We start from the raw sequence: 23,731 nt of genomic DNA on the forward strand, positions 1-23,731 counted from the left end.
CTTAATAGATCCAAAAATGAACAACCTAAGAGGACAAGTTTTAGCAGAATCGGGGGAAAGAGTGAGGGAAAATCATAAGAAATAGAAGAAGGATTCTGGGCAGAAGAGTGACAATGGAGATAAGGGACTGAAAATGGGGACTGGGGAAGAACAGATAGGGCGAGAAGGAGAAAAGGAGGAGGGAAAGGTGTGTGCAGAAAGACAGGATGGGAGAAGATGAGGAGAGGCCACTGGAGAGCTGGACGTGGGAACAGAGGTGGGGGACGGGGGTGGGGTGGGGTGACGAACTTGGGAAAATCAGTGCGGGAGGGCAGAAGGTGAAAGGCACTGAGTGGAGTGGAGGCCGGGACCACAGGGAAGGCAGAAGGTGAAAGGCACTGAGGGGAGTAGAGGCCGGGACCACAGGACAGTTTGCTCGGAGCCGGCTAGGGGATGAAGAGTAGAGAGCAGTAGGGAAGCGGGAGGGGGAGCTCGGGTGTGGGAGCCTCCATGGAGCTATTTATAGCAGCCCCGTCATCTTGGGCTCTGTTGCCGTCAGCACGACGCTCCCCCGGCCCCCCGCCCCCGTGGCCAGGAATACCAGGCCCTCACACCACCCCCCTCCCCAAATCCAGCTCCGGTGACATGGGAGGGGGGAGGGGAAGGTGTGACTCACCTATCCCAACCTCCCCTACCTGCCCCATCCCGGGGGCGGCCAGACATGGGGGAAAGGAAGGACAGGGTTCTCCCTGGGGCGGCGGGGGCGGACTGGGTGAGGGGGAAACCCAAAGAGGGACCCCAAAGAGCAGACCACAGGAGCAAACAAGATTTCCTTCAAGCCCAGCCTCAGAGACAGTGCACTCTGGACTTCTCTGCGGGCTTCTTCCTCAGGCTTCAGTCCATGGATTAACCCTCCAACCTCCCCTCCCCAGTCTGTTGACCTGCATACCCGTGCCACCTCCCCTTCTCTGTCACGCTCCACGCTGCACCTTCTCTCCTCCATAATACCTGCCAGCCCCACCCCACCCTGCCACCCTTCCCTCATACCATCTACCTGGATCACACTCTCTCCTCCTACCACCCAGCCCACCGCCCCTTCCCTGGATTCCTTAAATGTTCCTCCCAGTCTCTGTCCTTCTGTACAGCTTCTTCCATCCTGGGCTGGAGCCCATCCTTCTGTCGGTCAGAAGAGTCCATCCCTCCTTGGCTTCACCTTCACCCCCTTTCCTGCCCCGCAGCTCACCCTCTCCGGGCACCCTGCACCCCGCCCCTCTCCTGCTGCTCCTCTGTTCTGACCCCTGCCCCACCACACCTCTCAATCAATCTGAAGCCGTCAAGCTCTACACTCTGAGAACCCCCACCCCTCCAACCTCACTCTGGAGGCCCCTACACTGCATCCAACTCATCCCACCCCGCTCTAGCCCACCGCTCCAGGCCCTGTACCGGTCATGGTCAGCACTTCGGAAGCGAGGCAGGATCTGGCGAAAGCTGCTGGTCCGGTCAAGTTTGGGTTGTGACTTCGTACGTTTGATGGAGCTTTTTAGCCTCCGGCTCAGAAAGCCTTGCTGGGTGGGGGGGAAATGGGGATAGGTGTGTTTTGGGGTAGGGTCAGTCCTACCTCCTCACCGCTCAGCTGGTAAAGAGTCCCTGGATGAAGGTGGGATGGGGGGAAAAGGGAAATCTCTAGAGGCGAGGAAAGGGGGATAGGAGCCCTGCTACCAGTTTGCCTTCCTGTGCTCTCACGGATGCGAGTGTACACACAAACACACACACACACACACACACACACACACCCCAGCCTGGAGAAGGTGGGAGGGCTGGTCTGAGAAGCAGGGGGGCAGCGCCAAGAAGGGGGAAACCGAAGAGGTGGGGGCACACACACACATACACTCTCTCTCTCTCCCCTCCTTCCCCCTTTCTCATAATCCTCAGGCTCCAGCTGGGGCTGGAGGGGAGGGGACCCAGCTGAGCCACATCTGGCAGGCGCCTTCACTCACCGAGGGCCGAAAGGGTGCAGCGGGGGCGGCCTCCATGCTGTACTGCTTCCCCCCTGGGACGCTCTTCCTCCTCGAGCGACCCAAGTGGTATTCTGGAGGGGAGAAAAGGGCCGGAACGGAAGTTGGGGAGGGGGTCGCCGTTAGCCCAGGTTTCCACCCCTGGCCCCAGCACACTCGCCCACCTCCCTCTGCCCCTTAGCTCCAGCCTCACCTACCCCCCGGAAAGCAGCAGGAAGAGCAGCGGCGGCTGAGAAGCTGGCGGCGGGAAGGAGGGGGCAAGGAACCCGAGCCGGAGCCCCCGGAGGGGGACGGGGTGGGAGGCCTTAGGCCCATGACTGGGGCTGGGCCTGGCAGTCAGCAAAGGGGCATGGCTGAGAGGGTCACTAAAACTCCAGGAATAAAGGGCACCGAAGATCCACAGAACCTAGGTCCTTGGTGCCCACCCCCCCAGGAAGGGGCGAGCTGGTGGGGCAAGTCGGGTTAAAGGTCATTGACCAGAGGCAGGCCTTCCTCCTCCCTCAGCTGGGCACAACTTCCACCTGCCCCCACTCCTGGAACCCCTGTCTGTCTGGAGGGCCAGAGCTACCTCCCATGACCCCCTCCCTGGACTGGAGGGGGAAGGCTTGGAAGGGACCTGTGAGGACTGGAAGCGGAAAAAGCCTGGGGACAGAAAATTAAAGGAAGGGGTCGGGGGGAGGGGAGAAGGGGCTGGTTCCACGTGCACTGCAGTGGCAGGGACTCAGAAGTGAAGGGGGAAAGGGGAAAAGAAAAGAATGCAGGGGAACGGGCAGGGAGTGGGGAAGATGGGCAGTGAGGACTCGGGGGACTCCCAAGTGAGGGCAGGGAGAGGAGGAGGAGGAGGGGAGATGAATGCCGATGAAGCTCAGACTGCTCAGAGTCAAGAAGGGTGGCAGCTGGGAGGAGGAAAGCTGAGGCTCTGCTGCCAGGGAATTTAGAGGGGCCAAGTGGCTAGAGGAGAATGAAAGTGGGGGGATGCCAAGCTCGGGCTCCAGCTCCAGAATGGCTGCCCAGGCCTGGGCTCCCCCCTCAGCCCCACAGTCACCACTGCAGCCAATGGGGGGGCAGGTGCTGCATCAGGGGCGGGGCTACCATCTCCATGGCAACAAGAAGCTACATGCTGGGGGGGGTGGACCGGAAGAGCTGCCTGTTAACCCTCTAGTTTCCAAAACAAGGGAGGGCCACAGCTACACGTTCATTGTCGGCCTCCTGAATTGCAAATCGCCTGCAAATTGCCCTAGAATCAGTCTCCAGCTGCCCTAGGCCTCTAAAACCTGGGTGTTAGGAGATGTGCACACAAAAATGTGGCTCCCATGACACAGGAACCCTTGTCAGTCCCTCAGGAACACATGTGTAAAGCACAAAAACATACACCGAGCTGTGGCGGGTACGTGCACATAAGACCCATGATACAAAAAATAAAAAGGGATCTAGGTGCTTATGAGACATACAGGCAGCTGTGAGAATGGGGGGGGGGGTGCCACGGGTCCACATTCTGAGACCCTGGGGCCCACATACCCCACAGGATACATGCTTAGACATATGTGAGCACTGCAACAGGGGAGTACATACTTGGACCCAGACACTCACATGAGAGCTGCTAGTGTGGATGTGGGGCCCGAGTCCCTCGGGCAGTCATGTGGGCAGCACGTAACAGAAGGGGACATTTAACCCAGAGACACACACAGGGCCCCCACACAGGGGAAGCCACTTTAACCTCTAAAACACATGTTTGAGTATACCATGATCCTGACCACATCAAGGTATCCCCGTATCCCCAAAGCACAAACATCCTTCATTCACATGAGAAGTACAACCACAACCACTGTCTCAGGACAACTCCTTCTTCTCCCCCAGCCCTTCCCTGACTCCAACACATGAATCCCTGGTTGCTACCAGAATACAGACAGACCAAGGAGCAAACGTGTTAATTACCCTTCTGTAACACACTCAACAATGCATCTAAGGGTTCAGAATATCTCCTTCCTAGGCCTTTCTCAGGTCTAGCTGCCTGTCTCATGCCATGGAATGTAGCTCAGCCACTATTTTCATTTGCAAGCTCCTGTAATAAAGGCAGAAAATCTAACTTCAAATCCACTAAAATTACATTTTGGAACTAAAGAATTAACAGAAGGAGAACGGATTTGCTAATTGGTTTGCTTGGTTCTTGAAGTAATATAACCTTATACATACAACCAAGCACTAAGATCCAAGAACTCACATATAAGTCAGAGGTACACGGAGGCCACATACACATACACTTACAAAGACCCTCACTGCCACAGTGAAAAAAAGAGCAGAAACACAGAGGGAAAAGGGACGGAGTGACAGAATCACAGGACATCCTGTTATTAGTGCTGCATGCAGTGACATGTGCAGGAAACAGGCACACGCCCATGTCCACACACAGAGCAAACCTGATAAGCATACACCACGATCCTGGGTCTCCATGTCCCATCCCTGCACGATGTATACACGCATGCACACGCATAACAGCCACCTACACAGACCCGTAACACAGGCATTGTGCACACACCCACACATGTACACACCCTGTATACACACACACACAATTGCACTCACACACACACACACAGCGAGGGCTTAGACTCCCGCCTCTCCAACCTCTCTAATCTTGCCATCACCCACAGAATCTCCCCTTGCCCTCCAATCCCCCAAATCCCTAACCTTCCCTTTGGCCCTTCTTCCCTGTCACACCCAGCTGGCAGCTCGCAAGGGGAGCCACAAAGGGAGGCTGCCAAAGCTGGTGGAGGAACAGAGTTGGACAGAGAGCAGAGAAATGAGGGGCAAACTCTGTGCTGGGAACAGGAACCTCTAACAGCAGTTCCTGCCGTGCCAGGCCTCACTGTGAGCCAGCCTCTATGATGGCCTCCCCTGATCCAACCAAGCCTGATCCTACACGGCCTACACAAATCCCAACCCCGTCTTGCCCTTTCTCCTCTGAGATCACTTTACCGAAGGCCTGACTCTCTCCGCCCCACAAGCTGTCTCCCCAGCTTCCAGGCCCCTTCTCCGCTGTCTTCAACCAGTTCCCCATCTTAAAACCTCTTCTCCTCTCCTCTCTTCTAAATCTGGCTCCACTATCTCCCACCTTCCCAGCTATTCTCCAGCTATTCTCTCTCCCAGGCTCTCTCTCCTCTGCAAGTCTCTCTCATTCCTCCTCTCCCCCAACTCCCCACTTTTCCTCTTTACCCCGCTCTTTCCCTTTTCAGCTTTTTTGTCCCCACTCTCTAACCGAGCAGGGGCTTACACCTGCTAGCCCAAAGGTGTTTCATACATGGTAGGATTCCAAGGAACACGCTCACACACTTACTCTCTCCCCCCACTTGCACACCACCCACATCCAGACACGCCCTGGACACCCATGCTGGGACTGACACAGATACCCAGGCCAATGATGGAACACACATGCAAAGACACACACTTGCCACCAGGGACACAGAAAATCCTTCTCATGCAGCCACACATCCCCACACACAGGAGGCTGATAGGAGGTGAGCCACAGCAAGGAACATGCATTCTCAGGGTCAGAGGTGACAGGTACCAGTATGGCCAAAAGCTGCCCCACAAGCCAGTGGTCAGCCCAGCAGCCCCCTAGGCAGGAAGCCGGCAGAGGCAGGATACGACAGGACAGACTTGAAAACCGCTGGCTGCACATGTGTGCACGAGGAACTGGGCCCCCGTGTGCACATGGCACCGACACACAGGGGACACGAGCCTGGACAGCGACACACACGCGCACACCAGGGCTGCCACCTCCACCGAGGGTCTCCAAGACCACCCCACACCGGCCGCCCCCGCGCACTCGAGACCCTGGCCCCACGAGGCCTGTCCCCGACCCCCCGACCTCCGCTGTCCCCCTCCAGTTACCATAACTCCCCCCACTCGGAAGATGCAGCGAGAACATGCGGAGGGAGCAGCTGCCGCCGCCGCCGCCGCCGCGGCCTCCCCACCCCCCTCCCGGCGCCCACGCACACACGCGCCCCCGCCCCCAAGAGCGCGGCGCCCCCCCACGCGCGCGCTCCTCGTCCGCCCGGCCCCGCCCTTACCTCGCACCGCCCCCCGGGGGGGTCGGGGGGGATGTCCCCGGTGGGGGAGGGGCCCCGCCCCTGCGCGGGGGAGGGGCGGGGTGCAGCGGTAGAGGGGGCGGCGCGGCCCGGCTCGCGCCGCCCGGCGCGGTGGGGGCGGCGGCGGGGCCCGGGACGGCCGGGACGGCCGAGCGGTGACGGCCGCGGGAACGGCTCCCTCCGCCGCCGCTCCCGCCGCTGCCGCCGTTGCCCGGGCCCCGCCGCCGTTGCTAGGCGACCGCTGCTGCCGTGGCCGCCTCTGTCACGAGCCCCGTCGCCCGGAGACAGCGCGAGAGAGACGCGGGAGGGGGACGAGGGGACCCCCAAAACCAACCGGGCCTCCCACCATCCTCCAGAGCAGGACCCCCCATCAAAACCTCGCAGGGAACGAGGGGCGGCGGCTCCACCCAGCAGAGGAGGAGCCCTGGATGCCAATGCCCCTCAAAGGTCCGGCGACCTCTCCTGGGCTCTAGAGTCCACAGCCTCTGCACAGACCTTTTCAGACCCAGGTGCCCAGGTCCCCAAAGACTCCTATGTTCCCTGCAGCACATCCTCCATGCCCTTTACACATTCCACGTCCACCTGAGAACCCCAAACGTTCACCAGCTATCAACTCTTTCGCTAAACCCTCCCCCTAAATATATATACCCCTGGACCCCCTCCCAACCCCTATTGAACCTCCAACACAAACACCTCCACATACCGTCCTCCAACCCCAAACACACATGGGTGCCCTCCCCCTAAACACACAGGAGACCCACACCAGAGACCCCAGACCCTGAGGACTGAGGGTAAGGAGAAAGAAGGCGAATATGTGGGCTGAGATGCCAACCACCGGATATATGATAAAGATGCTCCACAAGCATGTGACCATTCTGGCCTTGACACACAGGTATGCACACATGTACACAAACCTTTCCCAGACATGGACATGACTGACTCCCTCTCTCTCACACACACACAGATGTGACAGACATCACACACATTCTCTGTACACACTCCACCACCACCACCTGGCTTTGCCTCACAGAGATGTGCTACCCACACACCCCCATGGTCAGAAGTTTCCATGACAATGACACACACCCCTGGCCACCCATCCACCCAGGGTCCCAGAGCTGGCCCCCAAGGGCAGTAAGGCCTGGGCCTATGAGAAGAGGGCTGAAGGGAGCCAAGGGATGGAGACAGGCCACCGGCTCTCTCCAAGGAAGAGAAACTGGAAGCCTGGATCCCTGAGGGGAGGGGTAGCTGGTGGAAGAAAGGGGTCACAAGGGGTTGAGGGGATGAAGGACCTGGACCCTTGGTCCTGGAAGGGGAACAGAGTGGTAGGGGGCAGTGACAAGGGGGTTTCCAGGGGGCTGAGGGCGTCTCTCTGCACCTTGGCTGCAGATCTCTGTTCTCTGCCTTCATCTCCCCTCACTGTTCCCATGGAAACCTTTTAAGCGAACTTCTCAGGAAGACAAAAATCTTTTTTTAAATGACTAAAGAGGGGGGTGGAGGGGGGGCAGAAAGAGGGAGGGGAAGAGACAGATGGAGAGAGGGAGAGTTGGAGAGACAGACTGAGCACATAGCTCCACAGACAGGCAGAAAGGAGATGAGATGGGGGTCTGATGGAGATCCACCGGGAGCAGAGGGGAGAGGCAGAGGAATCAAGAGGGATAGAGAAAATAAATCGGGGGGGAAAGAGAAAGAGGGTGATAGAATTGCAGAAAACAGAAACAGCTGATGAGAAGAGGGGAAAGGGGGAAAGAAAACAGGGAGGGTCCACAGGCCATAAGGTCTGGAAGAAGAATCAGGAGCGTGGGGGTGGGGCTGAGGTCTGGGGGCAGGGCAGGAACTAGGTCATTCTTTCCAAGATCCCAGACCTGGGGCTGGGAGGGGCACGGGCAACTACACTCGGACAGGAAGCTAAAGATCTAAGGAGACTATTTTTGCAAGCACCGGGGAAAGAGTCAAACTTCGCTGCTGGAGAGGAAAAAGGGAGCGAAACAGCAAGGACCGCTGGGGCCTCTCACCCACAGCCTCCGTCCCGCTCAGATCCCAGAGGAGGGCGCCTGCTCCGCCCAGGTTCCCACTCGCAGAATTCGAGACTTTGTCTCCGCCTCCTCCCGGCCCCTGACAGCTCCTCGGTTCCCGGACTCCCCCTCCCATGCAACCCTGTCCACCTTCAGCCCTCTCCCCGCGACTGTCCGGGGCACGAGAGCCTGCTCGAGCCTGCTCGGCCGCCGTACCATGCTCGCCGTGGGGCCGCCCCTCCACCGGCACGGAGACTGTGCGTCTCAGCAGTTTGTTGCGACTGGACTCGCTCCTCCGGTCCCGGATCAGAAGGGGGTGTATCTAGGGGATGCGGGGGGGGCGTGTCAGACCTCCCTGGCCGAGGCCGTCCCTCCTCTTCCCCTCCCCCACCAAGGAAGGATGAGCCTGCCTTTAAACCAGGCCTGACCACCTTCTGCCCCCGCCCTTCTATACTCTTTTAAGTGTCTCGGGGTGAGTGGATTTCGCGATTTCTCGTTCCCTTCTCCCTCCGAGTCTGTCTCCCTCATTCCCTCCCGTCCCACCCTCCTTTTTTCTTCCACCATTTCTTTTGAAACACCCTCCAGGGAATTCCCACAACCCCTCTGGCCTTCGCTGCTCCCTGAATCCACTTTCCCCTTGACCTTCAGTTCCTCCATTCTCCCTGTTTTCCTCCCAACCTCCCACCTCCCTCACCCCCTTCCCTCCCTCCGTGGCTGTCACGGGGGTAGCAGAAGCTGCATTTATAATCAGGATCCACAGCTTGTCTCCCTCCCACGGCCAGGCTTGCGGCCAGAATGGGACCCAACCTCCCCACCCCCCAGAGGGCTTGGTCACCTCCCCCCACCCTTCATCTCCTTCCATCGCCCCTCTCACTTCCCTTTAGCCATCATCTCTCCCTAAGCCTCATCCCCAGCTCGCCCTTGCCACCTCCTTCCTAACCTCCACCCCTCCAAGAACCACCCACCCCACTAGTCCCCAGCCTGGGCTCCACAACTCAGCCAATTCCAGCTCCCTGTGGCCCTACACTCTGTCATTTCCCACTCCCTCCCTCCGCACCCTTCCTATTTCAGTCTCTGGCCACTGGTCCCCTGGACCTGTCTGTCCCCATCTCTGTCATTCCTTCATCCCCCCCACCCACTGTCCTCCCTCTTCATCCTCACACAGTCTCCAGTTTCCCCAGTTCATCCTACAGACCTCAAACCCTTGGTCAAGACCGGTGACCACTAGTGAATCACTCAAATGCCCCTCAGTGCCTAAAACTTGACTCCCCAAACCACCTCTCCCTTGAGTCACCGTGTCCTCCCCTGGACACTTGGACTTGACTCTGTGCCTTGGAAGCTCTCTACCCAGCCATCTCTCCACACTTACTTGCCCCCCAGATCCCTTGAAACCCTGGTTAACCTCAACTCCAGTTCTAACCCTGCCTCGCAACACCCTCCCTGACAGCTTTCGGGGCGCATCTCTCACCACCCCTCTGGTCTTGCAGGCTGCCCTATCACTCTCTAAAGCTGGTCCCCAAATCACCCCCACTCCCAATCACACCTCTGGGCGTCCACCCTTCATATTCACATCTTGTTTCCTCTGATGGACCCTCCACTGCTGACCCAGCTCCAAAATCAGAGCCCACACTCTAACCACCCTGCATGGCCGCTACCTCCCACAAGGATGCTCTGTTCACTTCACATCTTTCACTCTAGCTAGTCCCTGCCCCTATCCCACTCTTACTCCTTTAGACAACTTCCCATACTCCCAGTTCCCCTCACCCCCAGGCATCTCTTTCCTTATATTCCTTCCCCATGTCCCTGGTGAAAGCCCTCCCAGTGTCTCTCTAAACCCTGATCTCAGCCTTCCCCATCTTCACCGCCCACCACACCCAGACCTGCTGACCTCTGTCATCTCTCCTGGTACCCTGCAGCCCCTTCCTAGTTTCCCCACTCAGAGACCCCACTCTCTGAGTCCTGTACTCTGCCCCATGCCAGGGAAAGGACAGGGACTGGTCAGTGATGGGGCGTACTGAGTTGGGGAGAGGAGAGGGTCCCGAGGATTGCTTTGGAGACAATCCCTCCAAAGTGATCCCCATGTCTTTACCCCTCCTCCAAGCCCCTTAGTTTCCCTTTCCTAGCCTAACCTATCCCACAATATGAGCAGGGTGAAAACAGGAGGCACCCACAAATCTTTAGAACCATATCTCCTCCCCATCACTGTACATGGCCCTCAAAGACCCTCTGGCCAAGGGGAGAGAACACCTGCCCCTTCTGACATCCCAACCCCAATCTCAGTGGCCACCCTCCTCCCACCACTTGCCAGTGTTTCTCTCTTTGCTTTCTTTGTGTCTCGCGTCCCTTCTCTAAAGAGGATTCTCCCCATCCTTCTCTCCACATTTTCCCACACTACCCAGAGGTCTTTTCCCAGCCTTCCCACCCTGCTCACCTCGTCCTCATCCAGCATGAGAAGCTGGTTCCCCGAGATGATGCAGAACCGAGGGTTCCAACCAGGACGATCATATGGGGAATGAACGTATTGGGTTCGGTGCATAGGGGGTCCCCGTACATCTAGGCGGCAGAGACACACAGAAATGGTAAGGGAGGCTCTATGTATTTAGGAGACAGAGGTGTCTAAAATGGCAAGAAGAGAGTCCATAAAGGGGCAGAAGGGGAACCCACCCGCCTTGAGGAGATCACAGATGGGGGTGAGGCCCCCAGTAACTTTACAGGAACAGAAGATAAGCTGCTCTATCTGGGGAAAAAGAGGTGAGGGGAATCACATCACAGGGGGCTCTGGAGACCTGGCAGAAGAAATACAGAGGAGTGGTTCAGAGAGGGGAATTATATCATGACAGAGAAGTTACACATTTGGAGGCAGAGAAAGGTGAAGGAGCTCTCCAACCACTTCAGAAAAATAAAAAGGTGGAGGGTGCAGCAAAACTGGCAGAAGAAAAACACAGGGAGGTTGGTGGCAAGTGTCTGGGAAGAGGGAGGGCATCCAGATAGCTGCAGAAGACAAGGATTTGGACGTGGCACCACCCATCTGCAAGAGAGTAAGAGGAAGACTACAGAGCTGTGGGAAAGAAGGATGGGGGTGTAGGGACATTTGGGTCATGAGACTCTGAGAACTAAACATCTGGAAAAGAGAGGGTGTGAGGGAACTTACCTGTTCCCAGAGTCAGAGTCAAGAGAGGGCCTCCCCTCCTGCCGCTCCTCTTTCCTCCATTCCCTCCTCCCCTAGCCCAACCCTGCTCATCCTTTGGGGAAAGATCTGGTTCTGCTAGTGGTGGGGGGGAGGATGGGTCTTGTAGGCATCTGGCTGTGGAGGGGATGGGGAGTGAGGAGGTAGGAAATATGCTGTTTGAATGAATACTGAATTGATGTCTTCCCCTACTCCATGCCCAGAGGTCGGAGGTCGAAAATTCAATACTGTCCCCCTACGCCACCCCCCCCCCAACCGCATCTCCACAGACAGGATGGGAGCCAACTCTACAAGTTAGGAACCTCCCCAAGGCTCAGTGAGGAGCTTGAGGAAGAAAGAGGGGAGGGAAGAATGGAAGATCCAGGCATGTGACGTAGAGCGGGTCTCCCAAGACTAAAGCTGGGGTTGGGGACGAAACTTCTAAAAAAGAAGAACGGTAGACTAAGGGTCACCCCTGCTCAGAGAACCACCCCCCACACCCAGGGTCCCCCTTCCCCAACTTTGCTGTTCCTCTTCCCATGCCCCCATCCCTGCAAACTGCTTCCCCTTTAAACCCCAATGCCACACACCATCACAGGGACGTAGGGGACAGGCCCTATAGAAGACAGAAATCAAATTGGTGACATCAAAGTGATAGAAAATAGGCTTAAGGAATCAGAGTCAGAGTTTAGAGGAAGAAAAATTCTGTTACCTTTACAGGATAATTAATCATGGGTATATTGCAGGAAAAGAACTGGTCTTTGAACTTCATTCCAACTGAAAGCTCTGAATAGGAGTTTTGAAAAATCTAGCCCCTTTCTGTCTATAAACTTGTTTCAAATTAACCCAATCTGCAGGTCAGAGTCAGAGATGAACCCCCAGAATACAGGTATCTAGAAACCCCAATACTTTGAAACTCTCACTATCTCAGTGCCACCTCGGAGATTCTAACCAATACCCTCTAGATACAGAGGTTACCAAAACCCAGGCTCTGGGACTGCAGACACTGCAGGAAACATGCCCACTGCAATCAGACCCTGAGGACCCCCAGAGGAGACATCTGTTGATACATATCATCATTATGGGAGGGACTGGTTCAGGCTGCAGCCACAGGGAGGCAGGTTAGACTTCAGGGGACACCTTCCGGGAGCGGGGAAGGACATGGGGAACTTAGCTTAGGAGCAACACTCGAAATACACACACACAAATATTGTCTGGACTTAAGTAAGGATGATTCTGGGAAGCAGATGCAAGAGACAGAGAAACACAGTTGAGAAAGGGGAAAGATTTACTAGGATGAGCAATTCCACGGGGCTCAGATGGGAATCTCTGTAGGTCCTGTTCCAACCACCAAAACCTGTGTCTTTGCTTCCCAAACCTCCAACACCCCAGGAAGTAGAGGGGCCAAGAAAAGAGGAATGGGTGATAAGAGCTGGGGTCTTAGGGGAAAGTGAGTAGGCACAGACTAGTGGTGATAAGATGGGGAATGGGGTGGAGAAGAGAGGATGGGGTGGAGAAGAAATAACAGGGATGGATCTAAGAGAAAAGCAGACAGGAATGATGGTAAATCTTTAGGGACAAGGGAATATACCAGAAGGGCCCAAATGGACATGGGGCAGAGGAAATGAGGTGGACCTCATAGGAGTACTAGGACAAGGGGGTCAAGAAGGAGGGGGCAAAGAGGTGGTAGAGATATAAGGGAGCTACCAGATAGAAGTGAGGGAGAAAGAGAATGGACACCAGAGAAGGCACTGATATAGGGGAAGGAGAGAAGGGGGACTCATATAAGGAACGGACACCATATGGGGGGAAAGATATAGGTGATGGACACCAAAGGAGGGAGGGGGAATGGAAATAAGGATCGGAGGTGGGGGAGGGGGGTAAAAGTGGTGAAGTGAAGGAAGTGGATAAGACCCCAGGGATTACATTTCAATGGTCAAGGGTCTTGATGGGGGTCAGAGTGTGGGGCAGGGTCCTAACTCGCCCCCTACTCCCATCACTCAGTCTTACTTGTATTGCCCCCCCCGCCCCAACAAACACACACTGAATTTGGCCCTCCCCCTGCCCTGGTCTCTCCTCCCCCAACCCATTCCCCATTCTCTCTCTCCTCTCTTCCCTCCATCTGGACCCTCCATTCCTCTTCCCCCCTCCCCCCACTGCCTCCCTCTCTCTCCATCTGGCCCCTTCTTCTCTCCCTCCATCTCTTATCTTTTTCTACCCCCTACCATACTCTGAGCCCCCCACCATATTCTTCCCATCTTCTTGGCTTCTCTTTTCACCCCTATGTTTTCATTTTCTTCATCTTCCCCTCCTAGCCCCTCTCCTAAAACTCTGTCCTTCTATTTCCTTGATATTTTCCTCATCTCTCAGCTCCCACCTCCAAATTATTTCTGCAGCTCTTCCCCCAACCCTGTCCTTCTATCTTCCCACCCTTTCTGGCGATCTCTTTCCCCTTCATCATTTTCCCCTCAGCCCCCCTTCAAGGGCTGTTTCTTGGCCCCTCCGGCCCCTATCTACCCCTATTCTCTGACCTCCAATCCCTCCTTCCCCATTGCTCCCATCCCCGCCTTCTCGGTCCTCCTCTCCCCTTCCATTTCAGCTGCTCCCCTCCCTGGCCCCAGCTCTGCCCAGCCCCCCCGCCCCTCCCCCCTTCTCCCCCCCCCAACTGGCCCTCCCCCTCCCCTCACCACCGTACCTCTGAAGGGGGCATAGGACATCGCGGGGATGCTCCCCCGATGGATGGAGGCGCGAGACCTGCTCATCAGGCCTGGGGGGGAGGGGGCGGGGGGGCCGGGGGAGAAAGAGAGGAGAGAAAGAGGGGGAGAGAGAGGGGGAGAAGGAGGAGGAGGTGGAGGAGGAGGAGGAGAGAGGAGCGGAGAGGAGCAGAGAGGAGCAGAGAGGAGGAGAGAGGAGGAGGAGGAGGAGAATAGGAGCCAACGGCAGCAGCGGCAGCAGGGAGAGGGAGAGAGAGAGAGAGAGAGAGGGGGGCGGGGGAGCGAGCGCGAGAGGAAAGAGCAGGAGGAGGAGGAGGAGGAGAGAGTCTCTGCAGCCCCCACCCCTACTCAGTGAGAACCAGAGAGGGAGAGACCCCTGACTCAAAAACACACCAGAGAGGGAGCAGTTCTAAAGATGCAGACCCCAGACCCTGAGATGGGGAGACCCCAGACCCACAGAGAAAGATACCTTGCCACCCGGGATGGTGGGAGGGCGGGGGATAATCTGAGGCACAAACCCAAAGTCTAGAGGAAAAGAGACCCCAGTCTCAGAAAAAAGACCCCAGACCCCTCCGCCCCCACTCTGAGAGATGGGTCAAAGGTCAAAATCTGAGCATCCAGTCTCAGGTTCTCCATAGCCACAGAAATCTTAGACTCAAGACTCAGACGGTGATCTCAGGGACTGAGACCTAAGAACTAGACTCAAAGAAACAGATGAGACCCAGATTCAGAAAGAACCCAGACCTAGAATTAGGTCTTTGAGAACTCAGACCCAGAGAGAGATATGAGACCCCAGACTTAGATCTCAGAGAAAAGAAACTGCAGACTCGGAGACCGACAACTCGAGAGACACAGAAACTCCAGACCCTGGGGGCGGTGGGGGCGGGGCCAGAAGAGACACTCAGCTAGCCCGGAGATGCAGAACTCAGAGACCCCAGACTCATAAAGAAGAGTTTCTGCGATCTCTGAGAGAGGGTGATCGCGGACCCAGAAACCCCCTAAACAAAAAACAATGAAACTCAGTCCTGAGAAAGATGCCAATGCAAATACTGAAAGACCCCACAGAGATCTATCTCAGAGACAAACTCCAAACCCAAAGACAGAGATCTCAGGGAGACCCCAGCCCCAGAGAGGCAGGTATGAAAGAACTCAGCCTGGGAAATGCCCAGTCATACCCACAGAGCAGACCAGAGACCCCAGACCTAGGAGGGAGGGGGAATACTGGGTAGGGGGTGACGCAAGAGCGTTTTTCTCCCTGCCTCCTCCCACCTATTTCTCCTCTCATTGGCCCCTGTCTCCATTTTTGGGTCACAGGATGTGCTTGGGCCCCAGGGAGGATATGTAGGACAGGTCCTGGCTCCTAGGGGGATGGGTTAAGGGAAGGAGACCCAAGACTGAGAGGTAGACCTGTCCCGGAGAGTGAAACAGCAAGGGGATAAGGGACAAAAGGACCATCACTACTTCCTGGTGTCCTCTCCATATCCCCAACCTGCAGCCCTTCCCCCACACCCCACACCGATTCACCAGTCTGTCTCCAGCTTTGGGGTTTCAGTTAAGAGGGCTGAGCGCCCTCAGCCCGATTTTAATCATCTTCTATCCCATTTACAGGGTCTCACTCTGTCCCTTTTTTAAAATGCATCTTTCCTCACCTAGGCATGGTCTTGCCATGCCGTGTCTGCCTAATCACTCCCCCCTACCCAGGGACAGCTGGTTCCTCAGGTTATACTTGTGCATTCCCCAATTCAGGCATCTGTCACTCCTAACCAAAATGGCAGGGGGCGTTCTCTCCACCCCCTAAGGTTCAATCTCCTAAGACCCTCCCACTCCATAAGGCCTCGGGAACAGTGTAGGGGCTGTTACTAGGCACATTCTGGGGTTTAAGGATGACACCCCACTCCACAACCTGACGCATCGACTCTGCGGGGTCTCCAGACCCCCTTTCCTTGCGCCAGGTCTCTCATCACGTGGCCTGCGAGGCTGTCCCGCGATTGGTCTCTTCGCGTAGCTCATTGAAGTACCGCCGCCTGAGGGGACCGGCCCCCTCACGTGACAGTGGAACGCCGCTGCGGCTCTCCTCAGCCTGCAATAGGTCGTTTCCGGTTTACACGGAAACGGGTGTCCCATTTCCGTGCACGTCTGCAGATACGGCTGTTGATTGGTTGGATCCCTCTTCGCCCCACCCTCACTGGGAGGCGGGACAAACTGGGCCACGTGAGGGCAAGGATTGGCTGGCTCTGGGGGTTAGGGTGGTCCGGCTTCTACTGTCACGTGGTCAGCGCTGTTTTCTTATCACGTGGCTGCTGCCCAGGTAAGAAGAGGCCGCTCTTCCTAGCTTCGGGGCCCTTTCTCGTCGTAAAGTGTGGCCTTTGATATTCAACTCTCCTCTACCAGCATAGGCTGCATGAGGGGGGGGCGGGCTCCCGCATTCCTGCTCGGCGGAGGGGTGAGTGACCGGCCCCGCCTCTTCCGGTCCTCGAAGCTTTGCCCACCACCCGGACCCCAAATCCCAGAGGTTGGCCCGGGAGGAGGTAGTGAAAACCGAGTCTTTGTCTTAATTTTCCAAGTTTCTCTCTCAGCTTCAGGGACCTTTTCCTTCGGGGTGCAGAAGAGGGAAGGCAGAGCCTGAGTGTCTATCCAAGCAAAGGGTTCCCGGGGTGCAATTTCCTGGGGTATTTATGGGGAGACACAGAATTCACTTCCTGCTCTCAGGCCGCTCTGCTCCTCTCACTTCTTTGGATGCCGGCCCTGCTGCCTGTAGTCTCCCGCTTTCTGTTGCTACCCCGAGTCCTGCTGTCCATGGCTTCAGGAAGCCCCCCGTCCCAGCCCTCGCCGGCCTCGGGCTCCGCCTACGCTGCCGGCTCGGTCTCTGCAGCCTTTGTCACCTGCCCCAACGAGAAGGTCGCCAAGGATATCGCCAGGTGGGGACCTCAGTGTGGAGCGAGGAAGGATGCTTAGGAAGGGAGAGTTGGAGGTGGGGGAGAAGAGTGCCCTCCCGCTGCTTCCCGCCTGTCTCTGGGCTGCCAGTGCAAAAATCCGGGTCACGGGGTCTCTAAATGGGGCTGTCTCTTCACCTTCAGGGCTGTGGTGGAGAAGCACCTGGCAGCCTGCGTCAACCTCATTCCTCAGATTACATCCATGTGAGTCACAGAAGTTGGGGGGTTAACCTACCTCTCGGGTCTGACTGGCAGTCTTTTTTCCTTGGGGGAAATCTTTGCTGCCACAACGCTCTCTTCCTGACCTTTTCAGCTATGAGTGGAAAGGAAAGATTGAGGAGGACAGTGAAGTGCTGATGGTGAGAAACGTTCCCTCACCCAACAAAAACAATTCCCTAACCACTTACTTTGATCCCTGTCCCTCCTCTGAGATCCTGAAATCAATTTCACCCTTTGATTCAACTGTCTTCCCCCCCCCCTTAGATGATTAAAACCCAAAGTTCCTTGGTTCCAGCTTTGACAGATTTTGTTCGGTGAGAACTTTATGGGTAGAGATGAGGGTGTGTCCTGTGGGGTGAGACTTGCTGGGCAGTCTAAGGGGGTGGGCTTCTTCGGGTAAATCTTTGAGTGATCCCCCATCTTTTTCCCAGTTCTGTGCACCCTTACGAAGTGGCCGAGGTGATTGCATTGCCTGTGGAACAGGGGAACTCCCCGTACCTGCATTGGGTGCGCCAGGTTACAGGGTCAGTTCCTGAGTCCGGCACAGCCCCACCGTGATGAGCCTTTGTTTTTGCCACGTTCCCTTCATATACTTCAATGTCCCCTGCCTTCCAGGTGATGACTGGACCCTTAATAAAGCTTTAGTTCTGTCATTTTCCTTTTTCCTTGTCAAAAAGTGAATTTGGTTGGGAAGATCATAAGTGCTTCTAGTCCCTTTGTTCTCATCTTTCAGAATGACTCAGAGCTGCTAAGTTTATTTATCTTTATTTCAGTGATACAGAGCCCAGGATCCTTTATCATCCTCCCCTCCTCAGTCTCCGTCCCCAGGGGTTAAATAATTTTTAAAAATATTTAAAAAGCTGTAACAAAATAACATCAAAGGAAATGGGAAGAGGAATGGGGGAAGGGTCAGGAATCATGAAGGGAGTAGAGAAGAGAGAGCCTCTTCCCCAACCCCCCACCTGGATTCCAGCCTGGGCAGTAGGGTGAAGTACCCCGCTACTGCCCCAGGTACATCCCAGCTGTAGGTGAGGTCAGAGGTCAGGGTATGAAAGTGCCGGTGTATGTGAATGGGGAAGTAAGTGGGCAGAGGCAGGCTGTTCAGAAGATGCCCCCTCCTCCCCACTCAACCAGGTACTGCACAGAGCCATCAGGCCGTACTCTCCGAGCAAGGACCCGGACGGGGTCCCCTCGGGACAGGTAGCCGACCCCACCTCGGACTCCTCCCCCAGTTCCAGGAGACAAACTACGGCACAGGGGAGAAGGGGGTGCTGAGCGTCTAGGAAGACCTGGGGAGGGGGCTGGGACTGAGGAAGATGAGGCAGTCATCGAGTGGGGGGCACTTTTAGGGAGGTCTGTGGGGAAACCAATGTGAAGTTCCAGGGGTGACCTAGGGAGAGAAGGCAGTTGTCAGTCCAGATGGAAATTAAGGACTGACCAGAAATGGAGGTCGTATGTGGATTAGAGAAACAAAAAAAAAACGGTTAGAGACCAAGGAACTTAAGAGCACAGAGGTGAAGAACACAGGTATCACAGGTAAAGGAGTAGAATCTCACCTGTCTGGGGGTTCACCATCCCCAGAGGTCCCTGCGGTGCTGGCAGAGGGGTGGAAGGAAGCGAACATCCGGATGGGACTGCTGGGGTTGGGGGAGGGGGAAAGTCAGGACCCGAAGCAGGGGAACAGGACCCTCTCCCCTGAGAAGGGCAGAGCTCAAACACTACCCTCAAGGAACCCCTGTCCCCAGAATACTGGGAAGCAGACATTGGCTCTAAGTGTCTCTAGGAAAAGAAGTGGGCAGCCAAGGGAGAGAGGGGAAAGAATTCTGGGTGAGAAAGTCCAGAAGATGTAGACGACTGGAAGAGAGGTTCCAAGGGAGCACACCTGGCTGGAGGCAGGAGGTGCACTGACCTGGGCAGGCAGCGGGCATCTGTGGGCCGGAAGTTGTAGCCGCTGCTGCCCTGGTAATTCTGGTTAGGGCTGGAGGGTGGTGGAGACACTGAGGCCTAGAAGGAGCAAAGGACTGAGAGATAATCCTTGGTTTCTTCCCACACCACCATTTGCCCCACGGGGTGCCCCTGCCCTTGTACCTGCAGTGCCCTCTGCAGACGAGCCCGCTCCCTCTGCTCCTGGAGCTCGGGCTGGTTGCGCACTGCTGAGGGTGGCCCCAGCTCCTCCATTTTCCCCTTCTGCCTCCTCCTCAGGGGCTCTGGCTCCGGCCTCCGGCGCTTCCCCAGGGGACGTGAGACCCCTCCCCCAGGGCCCTGCCCTGAAGGGAAGCTGTAAGAGGCCTCCTTATCCCCCCAGCCCCCTCCCGGACACCCCAAGACCTCCCCGTTTCCATACATACACCCTGAGAACTTCCCCATCCCCCCTGGACCAGTGACCTGGTGGGGGCTCCATCTCCAGTAGGGGCCTCCACAGGGGGAGGGATCCGAGCATGGAGACCAAACAAGCATTTCCTCTTCTTAATCTCCCTCCCTGAAATGAAACTGGGGTAAGGGGAGAAATAATATAAGGTCAGTGCCGTAGAAAAGGGACCCTCCTATGCCATTACTCAGTCCTTTTCAGAGGTGATCTTCCAGGTGGGCTGCAGCCCCTCCCCTCCCAGGCTGCCATACCATATCTCCATCTCTTTCTGAGCCTCCCTCCAACTCACCGGTCCTTGTGGCTATTGAGAGCAGAGAGGAGCCTGGAAGAACGTTCTCCCTTGGGGGTGTCTGAGAGCTGGGGGAGGGGAAGGAAAATGGGGTCAGGGGAGCAGTGATTCCCTCCCTCCCCCTTTTCTCCACATCTCCCTGGTCCACCCTGACCCCCAGAGCTGCACTACCCCTTACCTCCCCAAGAAGCAAACTGTCCCAATTCTCAGAGGTGAAGGGGAGGATCTCACGGTCAAAATCAAAGTATTTTTTCTTACAGCAAACGCTGAGGTGGTACAGGACAAGATGAGCCACATCCACCCTGGAGAAACATTAACTTGTCAAGGTGGTAGAAGGGTTACAAAACCCAGGGGGTGTCCCAAGGCAGGGGGCTGGGGACTGTAAGGTGAAAAACTGGGGGTGTTGAGGGAGGAGTTACGCTGAGGCCGTGCCCCATCCAGCTCACCAGCGAAGCTGTAGCCTCCGGACCTTCTCAGGGCCCCCCCGACACACACAGCATTCAAACTCATAGAACCTGGACATGGGCAAGAGGGAGAAAAATACTTTTTACAGGAAAACTACACCATGCTGGGGGGAGGGGGGGACTCCGAAGCAAGGGCCGGGTCAACAGGTAAGCAAAGCTGCAGAGGTTGGGAAGAGATCAGGTCTGGGATGGGAGGGTGGGGGACGGAGGTGATGGAGCAGAGCTCTGGGAGAGCCCAGCCCGGCTCACCTGTCCCCGTAGAGGAGAGGCTTGCTCAGACACTGGGTGCAGGCCTCATGGAACCACTGTAGGCAACTCCTGCACTGCAGCATCTTCAGGTTCCACCTGAGGGGAAACACAGGACGAGTGACCCCCAATACCCCTCCTTAACTGCCCCAAACCCAGCTCACCACCTTCTCCCACACCTTCAACACTCCAGCCAGCCACCCTGTTCTTTCTCCTTCGTTCCCTGCATCCACCACCGCCCCCCACAACTTATTCCCTAACCCCCGCCCCTCACTACTCACTCCCCAGGGCCACCACAGTAACAGTAGCTCTGCTGCCGGTTGCTCAGATGCCCAGCGTCCCAGTCCAACCCCTTTAGTCCGTACGGCAGGGAGAGCTTCATGCCCAGCATGGCCCGGGCATAGGGGCCCTTCTTCAGCGCACCTCCCCTCTGCAGGTGGAACAGGCAGGCAGCCTCAGGGGTGGGGGAAGAAAGGACTCAGGAGAGGCTGGGGGTGGGAGGCTCCCATAGGAAGGTGCCTTTACCTTGGTAGCGATGGCAAAGACGCACTGGCGGCAGACCCAGGATGTGCCCTCTCCCTCTCCGGGGGCTGGGGCCCTTGGAACGTGGCAGTCCTGGTGATAAGCTGAATAACGATAATATCGATAGACCACTCATTGCGTTGCATACCTGTCTGCACTAGGTGTTGGGACAGGAGGAGTCTTACCCATCTCATTTCATTCTTGACTGTGGTCCTGCTGGGGTGGGCGTGTTACCTTTATTTTAATAGCAGGTGAGGCAGCTGTGGTTTTTAGAAGTTTAGGGACTTGCCCAAGGTCATATGGGTAGAAAAGAGTGTATTTGAACTACTTTCTGTCTGCAGAGCTCACACGTCCCATCCCATGTTTGCCGCTCCCTGTGCTGGAAGGGAGTGAGGTTACAGGGTTGAGGAGATGGGCCAGAGCAGTGACTTGGGGACTCAGGCCAGGACAGGTGGTATAAGGACCAGTGCTAGAGGGAAGGGTGAGAGGCAGCCTGGAAGGCCCAGGGCAAGCTGGACCATTCAGGTGTCCCACTCTCTCACCGTGGCGACACTTCTCACAGCTGACCAGCCGGTTCCCAGGGACCACAGTCTCAGAGCGACATACACAGCACAGGAGTTCCTCCCCAGGGAGGGCAGCTGTGAAGAACACAGTGTCAGAAGGCCTGTCCTTAAGCCCTTTCTGCCCCCCACATCAGGTTTCTGTTTTCCACGGGATGCACACCCTCAGGCCTCTCACCAGGGCTGATGTCTTTCCATAGAACCAGAAACTGGGAATCATCCTCAAACTGGACCAGACACACCTCCCGAGCACTGTCCACCTGGAATGGGTGGGCACAGAAGATCAAATGGAAGTCAGAACTAGATAAGGGAAATGAGAAAAGGTGACAAGTCAGAGATCAAAGGTCTTACCTTTTTGATGGTCCCCAAGTATAGCAGCCCATCTGTCCATCTGGCCAGCACATCTTGACCCTCCCAAAGTCGAGGCCTGGAGCCTGAGGTGGGAGCAGGGGAAGCTGGGTCCCAAAGTGGGGGGGCACCAGAGCGGCTCAGCCGGGGGGGCTGTGCCATTGCATCCTGGGGGGGCCTAGCTAGAAGTGGGGTGGGAGGAGAAAGTTATGAATACTGAGGAATTGGTCCCCATTTTCTTTGCCTATTTTTCTGTCAAGGACTCAAGCAGGTGTGCCCCCAGTCTCCATTTCCCTGAGACACCTGGATGGGAAACCACTGGGCCCCCCTCCCGAGCTTCTTGACTCCAACTCTCCCAACACAGTCACCACTGGCTCTCTTCTCCCTACTCCCCCTACCAACCTAGTTCTCTAGTTTCCCAGCTTCCAGAGCTCCCCTGGGATGTTATATGCTGGCCTTGAGATTTTAGCAGAAACGATGGTTGCAGAGGCAAAGGTTACCACTCAATTTCTACTACCACCTTCTATTGCTGTTTAGAGGGATCATAATTGGGGTACTGTTTCCCAGAGATGTGTTTTAGGAGCTTTTTCTGGAGATGCTTTCCAGAGTGGAAACGGTTGCCTCCCGGGCCCGCGTGTCTCATTCAGAACAATCATCTTGATGCCAGGTTATGTCAGGTTACCCTTAAATTCGGGGCTCCCGCCCCCGGGTTAGATAACTTCCCTGAGTGCCCCGGGAGGGGGGCGTGTCCCAGTCTCGGTCTCTACTCCCCATGACGGCGAGTCCGAGAGGGGACTTGAGTCGGCCCGACCCGATCCGATGCCCGGGCGGCGCGGCTCTCCCGCCCGCGCCCTGCGCGCCGACCCCCGGCTCCCTGCCCCCCCACGGGCGCCTCCCGCCGCCTCCTTACCAGTGACAGCTGGGGCCGCCGGGAGCCGGGCAGAGGCAGACGTGGGAGACCGAGGCGAACCCCCCGCGCGGGGAGGGCACGTCTGGGCGTCGGGGGGCGTGCAGGCAGAGACCGGGGGGTCCCCAGGCCCAGCCCCTCCGTCCCGGCGGCTCTGGGGCGTATGACGCAGCAGCCAAAGCAGCGGCAGCGGCAGGAGGAGGAGGCGGCGGGGGGAAGGAGGGGAGGGGAGGGGAGGAGAGGGGAGGGAAGGGAAGGGAAGGGGAGGAAAGGGGAGGGGAGGGACAAACCGGTTCGGGGGGAGGATGGTGGGAGGGGAGGACTGGGGGGAAGGAGGAGCCGGGGGTAGGGGGGCGGGCCCCACCTCACCCCACCTCCCTCACCTCCAACAGGCCTGGAGGGTGCAGAGCAAGCGGCGCCTTCTCCGCGGATGGGGCGGGTGGACTGTCGGACCCGGCGGACTGTCGGACCCGGCGGGAGAGGGAATCCCCGCAGCCCTATCCTCCAAAGGGAGACCTGCCCTCGGGGCAGGAGGAAACCCCCCCTCCCGGCCGCCGGCCTCCGGCCGGGCCCTCACCCCAAGCCACATCCGTTAACTGCCCCCCCAACCTTCAGGGTCATTCCAAGTCCCACCCCCCAGCCCCAGTTCACGACCCCGCCCTCCACTCACCCTCTTACCCTTCTCATTGCCCCCGCCACGCCCTCCTCCCTCGAGTGCCCCGCCCCCCCACCTTTGCCCCGGCCCCGCCCTCGCTGTGCCTAGCTGCCCCCCCGCCCACCGTCGCCGCGCTTCTGCGCACGCGTGACCCCTCCCGCGCGCGCGGCACCTGGGAGGACCCAGCCCCTCCTTTACGGGGCGGTGGCCCTCGGCGGTTGGCGCGAGGGAGTCGGGGCTTGC

The 23,731-nt window shown here is 57.2% G+C and overlaps 3 protein-coding genes across 23 annotated transcripts in view; 1 reads left to right on the top strand and 2 right to left on the bottom strand.

The window, feature by feature from the left end:
* SYNGAP1 (synaptic Ras GTPase activating protein 1) overlaps window positions 1–14,182 on the bottom strand; it is a 30,392-nt gene extending 16,210 nt beyond the window's left edge. For all 8 annotated transcript variants that reach the window (XR_009533552.1, XM_060109702.1, XM_060109706.1 and 5 more), the window contains exons 1-5: window positions 13,959–14,182; window positions 10,529–10,650; window positions 8,314–8,419; window positions 1,977–2,068; window positions 1,423–1,544 (exon numbers count right to left, since the gene is read on the bottom strand). Coding sequence is in view for 7 of the 8 variants with exons in the window: in XM_060109702.1 (XP_059965685.1) it covers window positions 1,423–1,544; window positions 1,977–2,068; window positions 8,314–8,419; window positions 10,529–10,650; window positions 13,959–14,025 (509 nt within the window). In the remaining variant the exon portion in view is untranslated. The remainder of the gene's footprint in view (window positions 1–1,422; window positions 1,545–1,976; window positions 2,069–8,313; window positions 8,420–10,528; window positions 10,651–13,958) is intronic.
* A 2,026-nt stretch (window positions 14,183–16,208) lies between these two features.
* CUTA (cutA divalent cation tolerance homolog) lies at window positions 16,209–17,782 on the top strand. Of its 7 annotated transcripts, none has more exons than XM_060110014.1 (6): window positions 16,209–16,285; window positions 16,687–16,895; window positions 17,055–17,114; window positions 17,224–17,269; window positions 17,394–17,443; window positions 17,561–17,782. In XM_060110014.1, exons 2-6 carry the CDS (start codon window positions 16,714–16,716, stop codon window positions 17,685–17,687), a joined length of 465 nt encoding a protein of 154 aa, XP_059965997.1. In that variant the 5' UTR covers window positions 16,209–16,285; window positions 16,687–16,713; the 3' UTR covers window positions 17,688–17,782. The 7 variants fall into 7 exon arrangements, with proteins under 7 accessions (XP_059965997.1, XP_059966001.1, XP_059965996.1 ...); XM_060110018.1 differs by having other exon boundaries at window positions 16,215–16,285; window positions 16,736–16,895; XM_060110013.1 differs by lacking the exon at window positions 16,209–16,285 and adding an exon at window positions 16,292–16,420.
* A 115-nt stretch (window positions 17,783–17,897) lies between these two features.
* PHF1 (PHD finger protein 1) lies at window positions 17,898–23,418 on the bottom strand. Of its 8 annotated transcripts, none has more exons than XM_060109500.1 (15): window positions 22,837–23,418; window positions 21,930–22,108; window positions 21,757–21,838; window positions 21,561–21,656; window positions 21,022–21,122; window positions 20,778–20,926; window positions 20,500–20,595; window positions 20,233–20,301; window positions 19,965–20,088; window positions 19,787–19,854; window positions 19,515–19,619; window positions 19,218–19,407; window positions 19,039–19,133; window positions 18,686–18,763; window positions 17,898–18,519 (listed from the first exon to the last, which is right to left on the bottom strand). In XM_060109500.1, exons 2-15 carry the CDS (start codon window positions 22,086–22,088, stop codon window positions 18,231–18,233), a joined length of 1,701 nt encoding a protein of 566 aa, XP_059965483.1. In that variant the 5' UTR covers window positions 22,089–22,108; window positions 22,837–23,418; the 3' UTR covers window positions 17,898–18,230. The 8 variants fall into 8 exon arrangements, 6 of the variants coding, with proteins under 6 accessions (XP_059965483.1, XP_059965482.1, XP_059965481.1 ...); XM_060109499.1 differs by having other exon boundaries at window positions 18,686–18,766; XM_060109498.1 differs by having other exon boundaries at window positions 19,012–19,133.
* Window positions 23,419–23,731: the final 313 nt, after the last annotated feature.

Source organism: Mesoplodon densirostris, chromosome 10, assembly GCF_025265405.1.
Source record: "Mesoplodon densirostris isolate mMesDen1 chromosome 10, mMesDen1 primary haplotype, whole genome shotgun sequence".
Lineage (NCBI taxonomy): Eukaryota > Metazoa > Chordata > Mammalia > Artiodactyla > Ziphiidae > Mesoplodon > Mesoplodon densirostris.

What these genes read in the sequence shown, in the direction of transcription:
- CUTA (XM_060110013.1), top strand. Translation starts at nt 16,379, where the DNA reads ATGAGGGGGGGGCGGGCTCCCGCATTCCTGCTCGGCGGAGGG. An exon ending in GTCGCCAAGGATATCGCCAG is followed by an intron (nt 16,896 to 17,054) that starts GTGGGGACCTCA and finishes CTTCACCTTCAG; the next exon opens with GGCTGTGGTGGAGAAGCACC. An exon ending in ATTCCTCAGATTACATCCAT is followed by an intron (nt 17,115 to 17,223) that starts GTGAGTCACAGA and finishes TGACCTTTTCAG; the next exon opens with CTATGAGTGGAAAGGAAAGA.
- PHF1 (XM_060109497.1), bottom strand. Translation starts at nt 22,088, where the DNA reads ATGGCACAGCCCCCCCGGCTGAGCCGCTCTGGTGCCCCCCCACTTTGG. An exon ending in CGGAGGCTACAGCTTCGCTG is followed by an intron (nt 20,089 to 20,232) that starts GTGAGCTGGATG and finishes ATGTTTCTCCAG; the next exon opens with GGTGGATGTGGCTCATCTTG. An exon ending in GGAGATGGAGCCCCCACCAG is followed by an intron (nt 19,408 to 19,514) that starts GTCACTGGTCCA and finishes GGCCTCTTACAG; the next exon opens with CTTCCCTTCAGGGCAGGGCC.